We start from the raw sequence: 17914 nt of genomic DNA on the forward strand, positions 1-17914 counted from the left end.
ATCACACTTGGTCTATTTAGCGAGTAGCGTATACTTTAATTTTAAAATCATATCATATTCGTGTTTTAGTACAGAATTACAGAATTAATGTCATTTCTGTATTTACATTTGTTTTTTTCTAGAGTCTGCCAATTGCATTGAATTACCCAATACCAATCAATCAATCAATCTATCAATCAATCTATCAATCTATCAATCAATCATTCATATTAATTTAATTTCTATAGCACCAAACTCATTGCCAATTAAAAACACTTCTGTTCAATGGCACAGAAAATGCTGTGTAATACTGAATGCTTGCTAGAATAAAAGTTCAACCTTGGACATATCCAAATTTGAAGTTTGTCTCATGGGATGATTTGGGATAAATGCAATGCTGAATTGACTTGGAAAGTTGAATTGAACGAGGCCACCATATTAAACGTATTAGGTGTACGGTCATGTGCCGAAGACACGTGTATTTACGTATTCATTAACTATTCAAGATGTATACTGTATTACAATTGATTATAATCAAATGTGGACGAATATACTAGAACAAACCCAATCAACATAATTAACCGCCTTGCCAAAACAATTAAAATGACAAACGCAAAAGGGTTTTATTTACATACTGGCACGAAATTGGAACACAGCAAATTCAAGGAGACTCATCCATATCATAAACACATTACTTTTGATACGGTCTTCAAATAGCCTCCATCGTTATTTGACCTGTCTGTTTCTTTAACATCGAGCGGTAATTTGGTATTAGAATCAACAAGTGAAAATAGGCTACCGTTTCTAGCAGAATTCCACAGAGATAACTACAATGAGGTAACATTGTCATGACAACCAAAATTGGCATATATACTTCGGATTCTTTATATACATTGAATTCAGAGCTGCGGTATCATTCTCACGATTGACATGTATACCTTATTTCAAATTCGATCTCAAAACACTTTTACACTATTTCAATGAATTAATGCAATGTTTTAATTACGTGATATGGCACACTATTTCAACCTTTGATATCTATTCTGTAATATAATAAATTCAGAAAAAATCACAAAAAGAAACTGTTACTGATTATTCTAGAATATGCCGGCTATCTAATATCTACACTGGACAGAAAACGCTAATATACTATATAGTATACGGAAAAGTCCGTGGGTGTCCACGTCATGACAACACTGTAAATGTTAATAATGTGGTATACATTTGTTCATGTCTTTGTGACGATGTTACAACTCTCTAGGCTGTGTTGTTCCGAAGGGTTATGCTTCATACAGAAGAAACAGCGGATGGGTAAGCTGGCGGTGCTGTGTCTGCGAAAACAAAGACACGAAAAGTGAGAAATTAATGTGTGTTAACAAGATTGCCTAAACATTCAACAATAATGAGATTATACGAACTACATTAGAATATATTTATGTTTCAGACTGGACCTAGACTTAGCCTTGGGTCTCTGTGAATAAATACAGTGACGTGTGGTAACATGATGGGGAAAACTTAGGATATTGCCCCTTCAATTCTAAGCTTACCTACTACATACTAGTATTTGACTGGTTGCATGTAGAGTGATTAAAACGACAAACTTGTATTCTTAGTCACATTATGGAGATCATATGTCGTAAATAAGTGCCAGGTCTGGCAAGGTCAACACAAGTCGCAGTTGAAAGATTACTTACAATAAAAATACAGAATCTCAGAAACACACCAGGAAGCAATAATTTATCACTAGTAATGCCAGTGTACCACTAACAAAAAGTCTCCAATCTTGACACTAGTACTAGTTTGTATTTAAGAGCAAGTCACTGGCAATGTATATCACTAGCAAGTTATTACCTGTCACACTTCACTGACAAGTTGTCACTAGTAATTTGAAATTATAACTAACAACTTTTCACAAGTAATTTGTTACAAACAAGTTCTCACTTACTAGTGCAATATATATTTCTGACAACATGTCACGAACCTGTTACCACAAGCAATTTCTCACTAGTTACGATTTGTAAATAGTACTACGTGACTAACAAGTCGTCACAAGTAATATAATTATCCCTATTACTGTCCGTCATTAAGAAGTTGCTCCGAGTATTTAGTCACTAGCACTGTATTAATAACAATAGCATTTCCTTACTAAATATATCGTCACTGATATTTTGTCATTAGCAATATGCAATTACTTCAAAAGCAGTTATACTATGATCACGTTATTTAAAACGCGATCACGGCGTATTAGAATCATTTTTTTTAAATGTATTCAGAACTTAAGAAGTTGTTGTTAAGGTATCCATGTCGGTATACTTACGAATAACAGTGGTGTTATTCCCTTTGCTACTACCACAACAATCACAGCAGCAACAGATACATGTCAATATTAGGATAAGTGCAACGAGACCAATAATACCAAACACTATACCAAGGACCATATTTATTCTGTTTAAACCATGCAGTAAACATAACATTATTTTTACCTAGTATGAAATTCTAATCGCCATAACCTCTAAAATCACCTGAAAGACATTCTTTAAATTGACCTTGAATATATTACATCATCACTTAGTACTCAAATTTCTGTCAAAGTTTAGGACGGAAAATTTTAGTAGTTACTTTAAAATTGTGTGGATTGTATAACAACTTGTAATCAGATAGAAGGTGGTACTGTGTCCGTATTTTGTCCAAATTTAATGACATTAGATACAGAATTTTATCAGACAGAATGAGAAATTCTATCCATGTTTTCTCCAACTTTCATGAAAAAGTTTAGTTTCATGACGCCCTATCTCTCGAGCTCAAATTCTAAAATAATTAGTTTAATAGTGAATAATGATTTCTTTAAATTACTGGTTCACTTATCCTTTCTTTGACATTATTTCCCAGTATTTCGTCTCTAAAATTGCTACTTCCTGAATTCAGAATTCTTTGGACATAATGTTACCATTCTTTCAAGTTGATCGTATGTGTACATACCCTAGTCCTAGGGTCTCACCAACTTCATTTGTCCAGTCCGTTTTGCTGCTATCATACCCATGTTCCAACGATGTTGCATAATTACAGCAATATCTGAAGGCTGTAGTTCCACAACAGTATGTCTCGTCAGAATTGTCGACAGAAGTTGGACAATCAAAACCCATGTTCGTGTCACCCCCGTCTTCGGAGTAACCACAAAAATCACCATTTACTCCTAGAATCAAGGACATATTGAGTGCACCCTTGTGATACTATTTTGAATGTCAAGGCTAAACATATATGTGGGTCTCAATTCTAGTTCCACATCGATAGTTTCGTGGTATTCTAACATACGAAGTAGTATGATACGTATCAAAAATTATTGAGTGTACAATGATAACGTAACGTGTTCGTTTAGTTTTCCGTTGTATTATCCCGTTGAATGAATCCACACAAACATTTCAAATATGAAACATTATGCCATTTGGCTATCTCAAGTAAGACCGTCAGTCACATTTAGGTAACAAAAGTTACACATCCAATGCAAACTGACGCTATCCTTTCATTGTTCTGTTTGCCATCTACACACTCTACTTACCATCGACAAAAAGGAGCAAACAGCAGATTGACAGAAACCGCATATTAATCGTATTCCAAAATCAAGTTGTATCTATCGATCACAGGTTCGACTGGATTGCGATACAACTTGCTGAAAACTTATGACGCAGCGTTGTTACATGGTCCGTTTCCACGACAACAATTCATATATGAACAAATTAATGCTATTCTTTTCCTTACCATACTTTCCTATTGTCTCCATTTTTTGGCCTGTAGTGACATGGAAGAATTCAAAAGTAAAATAAAAGATGTCCTAAAGTCATAAGCAACTGCAATTGTATCCTATTCATGTCTAACAAAAGGAAAACAGTTTAAGTTGCGATCGTCAAAACAAACTATAAACTTTAAAACGCTATTTGTATTTGTACACAGCAGTAGCTTTAGGCTATATTTGTCCATGAGTATTCAAAGAATAGAACTTTAAGTTTAGTTCACCAATTATACACAATTTTCCACCAATGATAAACATACTGTACAAGTTATCAATGAAGTAAATGTATAACGAAGAACATAATTTTTCGTAATCATATATTTACCAATCAATTCCAATGTTAATAACATATCAACGTCAATAGTTACAGTCAAGCCACTTTAATCTGATTTATACAATTGTAATAAGTAGAGTATTACTTCTCAATTCAGAATGTGCTTTTTGACATATTGAATTAATGTCATCGTTCATAGTAACTGTACTAGAAAAGCTTGGGCCAAACGAAATATAAAACTTTTCAACTATATTGTCGTTTTTGTTTATTATTATACAGTGTCAAAGTCAGTGCCCGGGTATATCACATCTCAGACCATATATACTGATAGCCACACATGTTAGTCTACATGCGGCCACCAGAGCCAAGTAAGGCAACATTTTCACCCGTGTCCACTACATGACATGGGTGCCGAGTAGTATGATGTACTCCATAGAATTAGTACAACTAGATTAAAGGTAAACCTTCTTCCACAATTGGTCGTATAAAAAGTTAAAGAACTAGACCAAATATGGGTCTGTCTGGTCTTAAACATATCATATCATTGACAAAACTCAGTAACTGTTAAGTTTGTCATAGACTAGGATTATAAGTAAGTAAGAAACTTAGCTTGAAGGTTTATATCACGAGGATATCTTTAAAAGAGTTTCTTCCAGACAAAGTATTGCCGCTGGCACGACTTATAGAGTTGTGCTACCTTCTTTCTTCAAACAGTTTGTACTGTACTCAACTAGTTCCTGTTTTAACGTCCTTCGAATCGAATTCCTGGCTGTGGTGACCTCGGCCAATAAACACTTTCATCATACACGTTCATATAGTTAACTAAACCTTAAGTGTTTCATCTATCAAAAGAGAAAGCATGCGTCAGAGATACTAAAATATAACATAGATGTAACATTTATGTACTAATGGCAATGCAAGTGCCTTTTGTTGGGAAAGTTTTCCTTCAGCGGTTAAAACCTATTAGTAGGTACAGCTATGTAAAGCCATAAGAACTAGAAGTTTTAAATATACTGCTGGTTATTTTGTGAATCCGTATACTAGTACTCAACTTTATACACATTGTTGTAGAATTCATTGTGATTGTGTGCATTATGAAGATAACACTGATATATCATGGGTTAGGAAAATGTTAATTAATTTTAATACCTACAGCATGCATTCTCATGATGGTCGTTGGTGGCGTTGTCTATTTAGAGAGTCAATAAAAAACTTGATAATGTGGCATCTTGTGCACAACTAAAAAAGACTACTAGTCATACAACCTGAGTCTACCACCGCTTTATTGCCCATTCTCCGTATTGTAATTGTTACTTATATTGTCACTAAATATAATACAATTCTAATACGGTTACCAAGAACATCGTGTTTTTGTTTAAGTTGAGCATACGGTCTTTTTGAACTATCGTAAGACATTATCTTTCCGACCTCGTGGGGTGCAAGGGTCAACTCCGTTGTTACTTTTTAATTACTGACGATAATCTTGGTAGCAGCTTGAAGAACGGGACAAATCAACCAACTGACGCCTGGTGAAATTTAAGCATATACCGCCGTCGACGTTGACATGAGAAATCAAAGACATCCGTACTTTGTATTTTGCCGATTCGTCAAATTGTTGGCATATGTCCAACTCTCCATTTGGAAGTAGACTGGTTCTGTTATCAACGATAATAGTAATAAGCTAGCTACGCTCAGCTTCAGACCACTATAGTGGTTTGAGGTTCAGGTAGGTAGTATACACCCGTTCCATTTCTCGAGTCGCAACTTCTTCAAAACTTATTAGTCACTTAGCATTAACCCCTTTTGCGCTATTTAACATTGAATGACATTGCCAATCAGAACAGAGTAAAATATTCTGGATAATTTATTGAAGTGTTAATTCAGAAAAAAAAGTGAAGAATGACATTAAATATGCAAACATAATAACGATGCAGCTTTCGAAAATTGAATGCCATACATTTCATATTTTCAAATGCATCAATGAAATACATCAAGGAATGTTCACGAACTCTAGGTTCACAATATCAAATGGAAACTTCTCCTGACAGCGTTATAAATGTTTTGGAAGCCAATCCTCCCAAAAAAAATTATGGCTGACATATCGTCAGGGGTGGACTACGTATATTTGATAACTGAAATATAAATACGTACTGAGGATTTTGTGTTGCTCTAAGATATAACTATTTAGCTATTTAACCGTATCTATTGCATTACACTGGGATGAGTGGTTCGCCCATGAACTTCGTTAATTTGCTTGAAATCAGAACTCATCACAATAATTCACATAACCATGATAATTTTCAAAACAACCATTAAAATTAATCGTTATGCACGTATAATGGGGTATGTTATTGATATCACGGTTTGAGTTCCACTCGTACAACTATAAATGTATAGCCAGCCTACAGGCATACTACTACTCACACAGTGTAGGCTAGAACTATCGCAGTCGATGTTTAGCAATGTACACAGTCAGCTAGTACATAGATAATACAGATGTGTAGTTAACTTTAATGTTAGAGAATGAACAGAGTTTACGGCAAGGGTCCCAGAGGAGAAAAGAGGGGAGGCTGCGAAAAATGTTTGCCCGAAATACTTTCTACACAGCCCCCCCCCCCCCTCCCCGCCGTAAATTCTGTTCTTTCCTTTAAATCATTTGTAACAGCAATGCAATTTACTGTGGTGTTTGAACATTGAATTCGACAGTCGAACCATTAATCGCAATGTAATGAGTATGTTTGAACAATCTTATCGACATGACTGTCTTGATAATTACGTTGTCAGAATGTTGTCAAATTAGTATTGAGCAATTAATATGTGCAACAGTTTATTCGGTAAAAACATTATAACCACACAATCTTAAGAAATTCACAACAACAAAATATAGTATGTTGGTGTCGCTGTAGGTTTATACTTTGGTAACAGTTGTTACTGTTCCTGTGCCATAAGCTACTGGTGCAGCATACCCAGGACTAGCATAGTACGGTGGTGGTGGTGCCTGGGCCATACTTGATACAGTAACTACTTGTGGATATGCTGCTACTTGGGTGCCACCTGTAAGAAAATGACAGGTGGTGAGATCAGCTACTCACACAAGTCAACTTTTCATAGTTGTACATTCCACCGTTTACTATAGTTTGCTGCTTGTCATATTTCATTTACATAAATATATATATATAGGTTTATTGCATCAGGTCAACTGACCCATGAGCTAACAAGTCAAAAATAAATAGACAATAACTATACATTGCTTACATAACTTAGTGGAGAACATACAAAGTTGTGGTTACATGTTAACATGTATGTTAACACGCCACCAGTGGCAATTATTGGCCATTATGTCTAATCATGAGTGCCTTGTAAATATAAAGGCTTAGTCGTCGTACAATGGAAGTTTTGTCAGAAGACACCAGATCGATAAATTTGAACATATTTGGGTGAGTCCAGTAATATCGTGGTATGTACCTATCCCTGAGCAGACCAAATTTTGTACACACTAAAACGAAATGAAAGTCCGCAGGTAAGGTTCTCGGCCTGGTCCAACGGCCAGCCTCGATTTGGAGTGGGTGTGACGAAACTCATAATCCAGCTTTAGTCCTTCGTTGCAAGAGTACATTGTAGACAGGAATATAATTGTATTATACTAGTTTCGATGGTGTGCACGTTTTTTAAGAATTGTATGTGACACGTATAGGATTTGACAATGTAATTATATTAAGTACAATTGAGGGTTTAATTTTGTATTGATGACAACCTCCGCGATATTTTATCTTTTTGCCATTGTTTTCATCGACTGTTTTGTAGTTTCCAATGTTTGTTGTTGTTGTTGTTGTTGTTGTTGTTGTTGTTGTTGTTGTTGTTGATGATGATGATGATGATGATGATGATGATGATGATGATGATGATGATGATGATGATGATGATGATACTGTACTTACCAACAACAGTGGTAGTCCTCCCACCGCTACTCCCATTTCCAAAGCAGCAGACACATGCCACGATACATGCAATAATAAGGCCGATGGGAATAAGTACACCAAACACTATGCCGACGATAGCAGCCACACTACAAAAAAGGAAATAAGTTTCTGTATGCTGAGAGGCTTCATTCATAAATATCTAACCATGTAGGGGGGCAAAACTTGCATCAAGACCCCCCCCCCGTTGCCCCCTCCCCTCAATAATCATTCCTCATACACTCAAAATTATTTTTTTAAATATGGCATCCTCGATTTTTTGAAACGTTGAGTGTATCCGAACAAATAAGACAAATTTGTACAGTTTTCTGTTATTTTAGTTATTTTCAGTTACAAAACACAATAACCTCATAAAATTTTGGTTGTACAATTGTAAACATGACGCATGTTCTTCATATCTGAAGTAAGCTATGTGCGAACAGATCACTGTACGGCTTTATTACATTGTCAAACGTGTTTAATGTGTCACCCTCAATCATCAGAGACTATTCCTAAAAAAATATAATAACACCAGAGTCAATGACAACTATATCTCCGTTACTTGATTTGAATAGCATAGACGTATATGACCTTGGAAAGGTATATTGAGACTATTTTAAATAAAAAAAATATCAGAATCACAAAATTGGAAAAATCAAATTAAATTAAATTAAGATATAAAAGGTCATGTCTTTAAATCTGTTGATTAAAAAACTGAAATGATATGTTCATATGATATAAAAAAAATTATAGATAACATAATACTGTCAACTCATTTATAATTTTACGAATCAATCAAGATCATTATTATCATAATACACTTGCCCAAGTCCAATATAAGTATCCGGATCGGTGGAACAACAGTACTTGTATGTCGATGAGCCACAACAGTAGATTTCATCACTGGAGTCAAAGAAAGATGGGCACCAAAAACCATATTGATAGTCATTATCAGAATCCCAGTAACCACTGCAATAGCTTCCACTCATTACCCCTAGCAAGGAAAAATAACATATAAATAGATATAGAATGAACGCCGATAAATAACATCTCATTGTTTAAATATTTGAAAACTCACCTTGTAAAATATAACACAAAATAATACCAATTGATACTTTAGGTGGTCAGGTAGTAAAAATAGCCGAGTATGTCCATTTAGTATAAATTGAATCAACCATGTCCTTGGTCACTTACACAAACGTACAGGTTCTACTCACAGGCATTTGTTTCCCGAGTTATGGCTCAGAATATTTCTATCAGAATACAATAAAATGACGATAATATCATTAATATTGACGTATTAAACCAACACTATATGAAAGGGGTAAAATTACACTTGTTTCTGTGATCGCGCAGTTTCACTAAATGCGAAGGAAGACGTCTTCCTTCGCATTTAGTGAAACTGCGCGATCACAGAAACAAGTGTAATTTTACCCCTTTCATATATAGTTGGCTGACTACGTCAATATTAATGATACTATCGTCATTTTATGGTATTCTGATAGAAATATTCTGAGCCATAACTCGGGAAACAAATGCCTGTGGTTCTACTATACTAGACAAGAGAACTCCACAGTATGTTTTGTTGCTCGTCATGCTATTGGAGTATGACCCTGATCACGTGCATTTCTAGGCTGCTATGGCGCCAACAAATAACTATAAATCTTTCACTCTCTCTTTACTAGTAATGTTAGGACGATCTTAATATATTGCTATTTAATCAAAGCCCTCTCGTTCCCCCTCCACTATCTTGGTTTATGAAATGTGCGCTAGTTTAATATTGTTTTAATATAAAATCAAAAATGTACAAGGAAACGCTTTAATTATAATAGAGTAAAATGCGACTATCTGCAACGGCGGGTTGAATACCCCATGGCGATATCTGAGTCATTTGACAAAAGATTTTTTGGCTACTTCTCCTGTCCTTCAGACAAGCACTGTGTGCAGTGACAACACTTAGCAACATATAAAGGCCAGTGCAAACGTGCTATTTGTGCAACAAATTTGCTGTCCTTGGCTCATAATTATAGAAATATTGAAAGTTTATATTGCAGCCAATGACCTTATACTGATGACCAAACAAGTACAGTACACTCTTATCTATGAACGTCTTATACATGGTGTATTAGCCGATTTGTTGTTCATTATTAATCTCAGTGGCGAATCTGATATGGTTGGTTGTCATGTAGTCCTACCATGGCAGTGGTGGCCCACTTACACTGGTAGAGGACACATCTCTGACTCTAGATCTGTGTGTTAAATGGGTCACCTGGCTATAGCAGCCACATTCGTTGTCATTGTCAAGGTATTGATCGCATTCGAACGATTTAAGACTAAGTTGTTGGGTTTTTTTTGCTATTTTTGTGTTGAGGAAAATGGTTACCGCAGCTCACTTTCATTTCCCTTTTAGTTATAGTGCTCGATTTAGTTCCGGGACATGACGTTCAGCATTATGTTGTCGTCTCAATAGCCATACTTGTTACTTTGGCCGAACAAGACAAGACGACTACCGAATATATCCATTAAAATAACCAAGATAAAGCATTCGCTTTCGACTCGGTCAGACATGAAATCGTAACCTGTAGACATTCCTATTTGCCAGTTTTAGGTAATTCACCATGGTTACCATGCCATTACAACACATACAAACTTTTTCCTAGGCTATACGTGTACGTCACAGACATATATACGGGATACGTGACGAAATCAAGTATGATTTTGATTAGATTCACGAGATTACATCCCATTATGAACAGTATGTTTTCATATAAATCCTACCTTCGAGGGAAAGGGTGACAAAACAGCAGATACATAGCACTTTCCAAGGAACCGTGCACATTGTTGGTACGTTGTTGGCGTCGAAGAAATATGAACTACTTTACAGTATACTCAGAACCAGTCAACTGAGAATACAATATACATTGTATTAAACACGTGACGTCATTATTTAGTTAGTGTAATGATATATATCTACTTGCCAGGTCAAACGTGTCAGGTCAAAGAATAAACGTAGTGCTGATACACAAACATGCTGACACGACTCGCATGTAACTCCAACCCCAAACGTCAACGGTGGAGAAGCCGAATGAACAACAAACTTCGTCATTACTAACTTTAATAGGTCAACAAATATTCACCCTCAAATTTCATTCGAAGTACAAGCCATGAAAGTTACACAACAATAAGAAAAACATTCAATTTTACTCGCCTATAGGCTATACATCTTTTGTGATAAACAAATCCAATTATAACTAAAGCTGTATCCAAACTGTTCAGTCTCAACCCTGCCTTTTAAGACCTCGTCTGTCAAGAAAAGAAATGCCGAACAACATCCATGTACAATAACACAAGGTCAAAGTATGGTGAGTGATAGTAATACTGTATACCACAATTTATTCATACAGGGTCTATATTGTATCTCGTGCAAATAAAATCAAACTGCTTAATGATTGTTTTTGAGCATGAACACATTTTCTTTTACAAAATACGCATTGATGTCATTTACTAGTCATCCTTGACAAGTGATTCCATTCTGATCCATGTATAGGTTGTTGCCACTTTGCCAGACCTGATAACCGTGGTTGGCATTGATACTGGTGAACCCATAGATAGATTGATTGATTGATTGATTGATTGATTGATTGATTGATTGATTGATTGATTGATTGATTGATTGATTGATTGATTGATTGATTGATTGATTGATTGATTGATTGATTGATTGATTGATTGATTGATTGATTGATTGATTGATTGATTGATTGATTGATTGATTGATTGATTGATTTTTATTACCTGTACAAGAAATAATTACAGATCACTCGGGGAAAAATATATATACACAATTTATACAGGCAATGGGAGTCAGAAAATAGCTTTGCTAATCAAGTCTGACCCCTTACATTAATGGTTAATAATTAAACATTCACGGGTGTTACTACACGCACTTGCCCCTCCCCCAACCCCCATCCCAATCCCAGTCATTTTAAAAGTGATGAGAAGAACTGAGTTCGGTGAAGAATGCCAACTATGCTATATAAAATTATTCTTTCAGTAAATCCATTTTAAGTGACCGCTTGAAACTATGTCGTGTTGGTTCTTTCCTGATATTGTATTTGATGTCGTTCCATGTAGTTACACCTAGTGTTGTCCAACTGATGTCTTCACTGGAGGAATACATAAATTGCCCTGAACCTGCTGTCGTGTATTGTATTCATAATTCAACAGCATGCAATAATGGGTTATAGAGTGTGGTAAATTATTGTGTATTAAGTCATAAACAAAAAACCCTACTAAATACTTGTGTAACTTAAACACGTCGAGAATTTCTAACTGGTTGAATAGCTACGGATAAAACGTGTTGCTGTCCTGGCCCTTGTGTCACCATCATTATTACGGACACAGAAGGCATTACAATTTGTGGGTCCACAAACATTTAGTAACTCTGTTCCGTTCAATTCCATAGTCGATTTTCCTGTTCCAAGATGCATTGCGGCGCGAAATGATGTCGCTTATGCTGTAACATTTTCATCAGGAAATTATGGAAACACATGTTGACCTCTTTAATCATGAGTAATTTTATAGAACAAAGACTAAACGCCATCAATGACAGACAGTGATTTTACAGGTGAACCCAGGGTACGGTCAGGTGACAACCATCCCTCTGAGGAGCGCTTGCAAACCCCTCAGCACGTACACAATACATGGCATTGTATATTGTATACTTGGCGTTACATGCACAATACATGGCATTGTATATTGTATTGTATTTTATTGTACGCGCAATGCATCTTGGAACCGGCAACAAGTCTATTGCTGATTATCAGTTACATGATCCAATACCAAGGAAGTAAATGACGTCACCTTGTGGGACTGCACTGACACCATACGCTTTCACATGCACCTGTCTGTGATCACAGGTTTTCATTCCTAATGATGGGGTCAGAATTTACGGCAGGGGTGGGCCTGGGGAGAAATGGGGGGGCGTGAAAAAAATTGAGAGTTCAAAGGGGAGAGGGTTGCGAAAATTCCGATGGTACGAAAAGGGGAGCCAAAATATTTTACTCATAATTTGAATCAAATCAGGAGCGGTCGTTTACCGAGTAAATTAAAATATTTCTCGCCGCAAAATATACCTTCTAAACCTAGATTCTTCAGTAATGAGTTGACACCGGTAACAGTTATGCAAACGTATATGTGTATGCCTTCCTCTGTCTGTCTGACAGACAGACAGACAGACAGACAGACATTAATTCAGTGAAACAGAGAAAAACTACACCCTTTGCTACCTCTAGGCTACTGGAGTAATACTAGACACTGCAGAAGAGTAGGGTGGTGGTGAAGAATGGGATGGAGGGTAGGCTGGGTCATCCATTGCTGGTTGGCCATACTGTGATGGTGGTGGATAAGGAGGGTATGTGTTATACCCTGGCGGAGGATAGTTGTAACCAGCTTGAACTTGTTGGTTTTGTGACGAGTAAGCGATAACGGTCGGGTTGGTTGGATTTCCTATGTGAAAAACATTAAATTCATAATTAATTCTTGCAATCGTATTTAAAAACCGTGGTCTATTGGCAATAACATTATACTATTTGTCGGCAGTTAAAACTTCATGATTTATACAAAAACTCGCTCGTCTAATGTTGGCTTTGGAATTAAATGTTTAGCGACAAGAGAAAGTATGAGTAATCTAATTGTTCCAGATTTTAGCTGTTTTTCTTTCTTTCGTTCTTTCTTTCTTTTCATACATGATATATGTACGAAATGATATCAGGTTTCTGATCAAATTGTGTCTTTATATTTAGATTGTTTTGCACTTGAAAAAGGGGAAAGCAATTATTAAAGCAAGTTACCCCCCCCCCCCCCCCACCATGTTATACTTACGGACGACGTGAGTTGTTGTTGTTCTGGTACCTCCACTCGATTTGGCACAACAACAGACACAGAGGACAATACTGACCACAATAAGTACGATTAAACCGATAGTACCAAACACACCGCCAGCGATGATACTGCCCGCTCTGAAATAAAGAAGGCAAAATTATCCTTCGTCGTAACAATTTTCTTTATTCCATTTGCTGTCTAGTTATTAACTGTATATATATATATATATATATATATATATATATATATATATATATATATATATATATATATATATATATATATATATATATATATATATATATATATATATATATATATATATATATATATATAGTTTTGGTAGTACTGGGACTCTTTCTTGGATGTAACTCGGAGTTTCACGCATGGTGCGATCATCAGACACTCAGTGTTGGAACACAATAATGTTCGTTCATTTAAAATGAAAGAACTGACCCTGTCCCTGTCCCTGCGTCGAAGTCTGAATCATTCCAGGATTCATCGTCATATCCCCAGTAGGTTGAGTAGTCACAACAATATTTATATGTATATGAACTACCACAGCAATAGCTTTCGTCACTCCAGCTAGAACACGTGAAGCCAGAGACATAGTTACCATATGAATCGTAGTATCCATAACAATAATCTCCATTGACCCCTACAATACAAATCGAACAGTCAGGTGATCAGTAAAGTGTATGTATATAATTCATAAACAGTAAGACACGCAATCAGACAAAAGAAAGCCACCAGGCTGGCTGGCTGGAGAACATACGGAAATAAAAAAAAAACAATCTAAACAAAAAACAACCACCCATGCTTTCAAACTATAAGTCTAAAAAGTATATTAATTTAAAATCTATGAAGCACGATAACTCTTGGCAGTATACGTACTTCCCGTCTACTGACATTTAGCTAAGACATTCTAAATTGTGACGTCACTCATTTATTCTTCAGTATTACAAGGGAAATAGAGGAGGGGTCCTTTTACAAATCGGTTCTCAGGGGAGGGTCATAGAAAATGGTATAAGAATCAATTGTCAGATGCGATATAAGGGGAGAAGTCACAATGTGTCTCATAGGAGTAAACAGGAACAGTAATGTTGGCTTAGATATTAGGGATAGTCTTGAAGAGATGTTGACCTCGGTCCCAACAATGTCGGAGTGTGCCCATTTAGTGTTTGGGAGTCAATTGTATGGCCTTCAGCTCAGCCATTGAGATCCAAACACAGGTATTGATTAATGAAATACCGATTTCACACAAATTCACAACAGTAGTAGTAGTTTGGGAAAAAATATAACATTTAAAACTTTCAATGTGGTAAAAGCGGTGAGATTAAACCGTTGATTCTGAAACAGGGTCAAATGTCTGACAGCATTTAAAGAATCTTTTTCTGAAATATTTTAACTAGGGAGGGTCAGGTTTAAAGAAAGGAAATTGAGGGAGGGTAACTTTTTAGCACAACGGAATCGGGGAGGGTCATATATTCATATATATTTTAGGAGCGCTCGTGAATAGTTATATTCCTATGTTTTTATACATATGGCGATAAAGAATATGAATCTGAATCTGAATCTGAATCTTTTATGAAACAACCCGGACCTGGTGTCCCCCGCCCCCCCCCCTCTGTAATTACCGAAAGTTTCCTTATATACACGAATGAAAAGTATAGTTGATCATTTCATATGTTTGTATTTCACGTAAACGAAAAACCGACCCTGTTTGTTAAGTAAATTCCTACAAACGACTGGTACTGCCTTCGGTTTCTTGGTCATATACCGTACAACCTACAGTTTTCCGACAATGAAGACGATTTATTGGCTTTCTCGGATGTTGGATACTATCCACACATTTCTGCCGTTCTTTTCCCGACCAATTTTTACACTCATCTACTTTTTCAAAAAATCCTAGATTACTATGATCACGATTTATTTAATCGTCTGAAATGTTATATCCACACCTGTCTAGTTACCTTGAGGCCATCTTTAATGGCTTTACTTGATAATCGTTTTCGATAACAACTACGTCATGACAATAATAGCACATACAATTGCAACCATTGTAAAGAGCCGGATGCACAATTGCATTCAAACGTCAAACTATTTTTTTTTCTACACGACAATGTTATTATTCCTGTATACTTATACTTTGTTTGCAACATAGTCATACTTAAAATCCTAATCTACGATTCTTTTGCTCTTCTTTATCGTCACCTCTGCTAACTTATCGATATTGAGTGACAACGATATACATATATATGCTAGAAGTGTGAAAATTGTTTTAAATTACCGTTTCCGTGATTTACATACCTGGTACGGCAGTCTGTTTCAACCTTGATTTCACAGACGAGATCGTATGTAAGTGATTATTAGTAATGAATATAGCCCTTAATAATAAAATAAATCCATCAGATCAGATATATCTGACTTACCTTCGAGAGAAAGGGCAGTAAGACAGACAACAATACATAGGATTATCCGAGCAGTTCCGTCCATATTTCAATGTCCAACTTTGACGCAATCGCTATTGTACACGAACTTTCACCTGAGATCACGACGTGGGACAAAACAAAACACTGTGCCATAGACATATATAGTGTCCACGTCTTCGTGTGTTATGTGTTGTAGTATATGCTTTATGTCTAGGATATTGAACCTACTGACAGTATCTGTTGGATATTAAAGTTGTAGTTGTTGTTGTTGTTGTTGTTGTTGTTGTTGTTGTTGTTGTTGTTGTTGTTGTTGTTGATCTGACCAAAGCAATTCACTTCAACTGACAGAGATTGACCATTTTTCACAAGATTTCGACCTTGTCCTTAGATTTTTAAAGACAAGAATCAAATGATCATAATATCAACAGAGTAGCGAGTGGGTTTTTTGACAATTATTCTCTAGTACCAGAGTTTAATATTTATCGGCCAGTCGGAAACAATTCTTAATTCGGCCATCCTTAGAACGTAAATACATACTGTAATCGAACAGTTACCGAGAACCAAGTCATTTACTGTCCTCTAGATAATAAATGCCATTGAATATACTGTATAGTGTGCTAGCTGTGTGCCAACTTTCTGTATGTAAGGGACCCTTCAGTATTTACAAGGGGGTGGGCCGGGGAAAACCAAGCCAAATCTGTTGCAAAATCATAATGTGGGGCCCCCCAATTCCGTAAGTGGCTCTTCTTCATTTTGTCTCTGTAAAACATGACCCCTTGTTCAGATATTTCAAAACGTGGGTTAAAATGATTGGATGGAATGGGATGCCAAAAACAAAATACTACAAAGTTGTATAATATCATGAGTCAAAACCTAGGGTCTAACCTAGCGGTCACGTCTTCTGTTTGCCAACCACTTTACAATTTAAATTAGTCTTTCATCATCCACTGGCCGTATCGAGTCTCTGAAGACAACAAAGGTTTCGTAGGAACGGTAAACAAACCACCACAGTTACTTACAATTGCCATTGTATGAAATACTGTGTGTACTTCCTACATTCCAAACATAAAACGATCTTGGTATCTTGCCACATTTTGGAAAACTATTTCTCACAATTTCTGGACGTCAACACTTCGATCTGACAACACGGTTTAGCAAGAGAGAATCATCACAATAGTTTCACTAAAACACGTACACCTTACCAGAGTACATCGGCTAGATATAGAATGTGTGTATATGCGCATGTTTCTTCTAATATGCATTAATCAGGTTTATTTAGTACAAATTGTGTAAGACAATCTACAGCACACTTTAATTTCGACAGCAAATTTTATTATTTCACAAGAAGCACACCCTATGCGATCTATAAAAATGTATTATATCTTAAAATATTGAAACATGCTGCCTTCGTAAATTTTAACAATTAGCATCATATATAGTACCACGTGTGAACTCCCCTGTTTGTGTTGAGATAAACTCAGATATGTATATGACATATATGACGTATATAGCATATATGACTGCATGGATTACATAGAGACGATGGGAGCGTGATAGATAGACTGAGATGTACAGTCATGTGCACTGAACGAGAAAACGCCAT

General features: G+C 36.1%; 2 protein-coding genes across 3 annotated transcripts; both read right to left on the reverse strand.

Moving 5' to 3' along the window:
* Positions 1 to 616: 616 nt before the first annotated feature.
* Positions 617 to 10913, reverse strand: LOC144451874 (uncharacterized). 2 transcript variants are annotated; one of them, XM_078142804.1, is made up of 7 exons: positions 10775 to 10913; positions 8822 to 8990; positions 7979 to 8106; positions 3536 to 7094; positions 2959 to 3172; positions 2297 to 2424; positions 617 to 1310 (listed from the first exon to the last, which is right to left on the reverse strand). In XM_078142804.1, exons 1-4 carry the CDS (start codon positions 10833 to 10835, stop codon positions 6949 to 6951), a joined length of 504 nt encoding a protein of 167 aa, XP_077998930.1. In that variant the 5' UTR covers positions 10836 to 10913; the 3' UTR covers positions 617 to 1310; positions 2297 to 2424; positions 2959 to 3172; positions 3536 to 6948. The 2 variants fall into 2 exon arrangements, with proteins under 2 accessions (XP_077998930.1, XP_077998919.1); XM_078142793.1 differs by having other exon boundaries at positions 2959 to 7094.
* Positions 10914 to 11061: 148 nt separating this feature from the next.
* Positions 11062 to 16404, reverse strand: LOC144451073 (uncharacterized). Its single transcript, XM_078141848.1, has 4 exons — positions 16312 to 16404; positions 14336 to 14537; positions 13880 to 14016; positions 11062 to 13504 (listed from the first exon to the last, which is right to left on the reverse strand). Exons 1-4 carry the CDS (start codon positions 16373 to 16375, stop codon positions 13287 to 13289), a joined length of 621 nt encoding a protein of 206 aa, XP_077997974.1. The 5' UTR covers positions 16376 to 16404; the 3' UTR covers positions 11062 to 13286.
* Between the last annotated feature and the right edge of the window lie 1510 nt (positions 16405 to 17914).

The sequence above is a fragment of the Glandiceps talaboti genome, chromosome 2, assembly GCF_964340395.1.
Source record: "Glandiceps talaboti chromosome 2, keGlaTala1.1, whole genome shotgun sequence".
Classification (NCBI taxonomy): domain Eukaryota; kingdom Metazoa; phylum Hemichordata; class Enteropneusta; family Spengelidae; genus Glandiceps; species Glandiceps talaboti.

Excerpts from the sequence above, each read along its gene's own strand:
- LOC144451874 (XM_078142804.1), bottom strand. The coding sequence starts at position 10,835 with ATGTGCACGGTTCCTTGGAAAGTGCTATGTATCTGCTGTTTTGTCACC. Across the intron at positions 8,991-10,774 it reads TGTCACCCTTTCCCTCGAAG|GGGTAATGAGTGGAAGCTAT; the intron begins GTAGGATTTATA and ends TTTCCTTGCTAG. Across the intron at positions 8,107-8,821 it reads GATACTTATATTGGACTTGG|TGTGGCTGCTATCGTCGGCA; the intron begins GCAAGTGTATTA and ends CCTTTTTTGTAG.
- LOC144451073 (XM_078141848.1), bottom strand. The coding sequence starts at position 16,375 with ATGGACGGAACTGCTCGGATAATCCTATGTATTGTTGTCTGTCTTACT. Across the intron at positions 14,017-14,335 it reads GACGCAGGGACAGGGACAGG|AGCGGGCAGTATCATCGCTG; the intron begins GTCAGTTCTTTC and ends TCTTTATTTCAG. Across the intron at positions 13,505-13,879 it reads AACAACAACTCACGTCGTCC|GAAATCCAACCAACCCGACC; the intron begins GTAAGTATAACA and ends TTTTTCACATAG.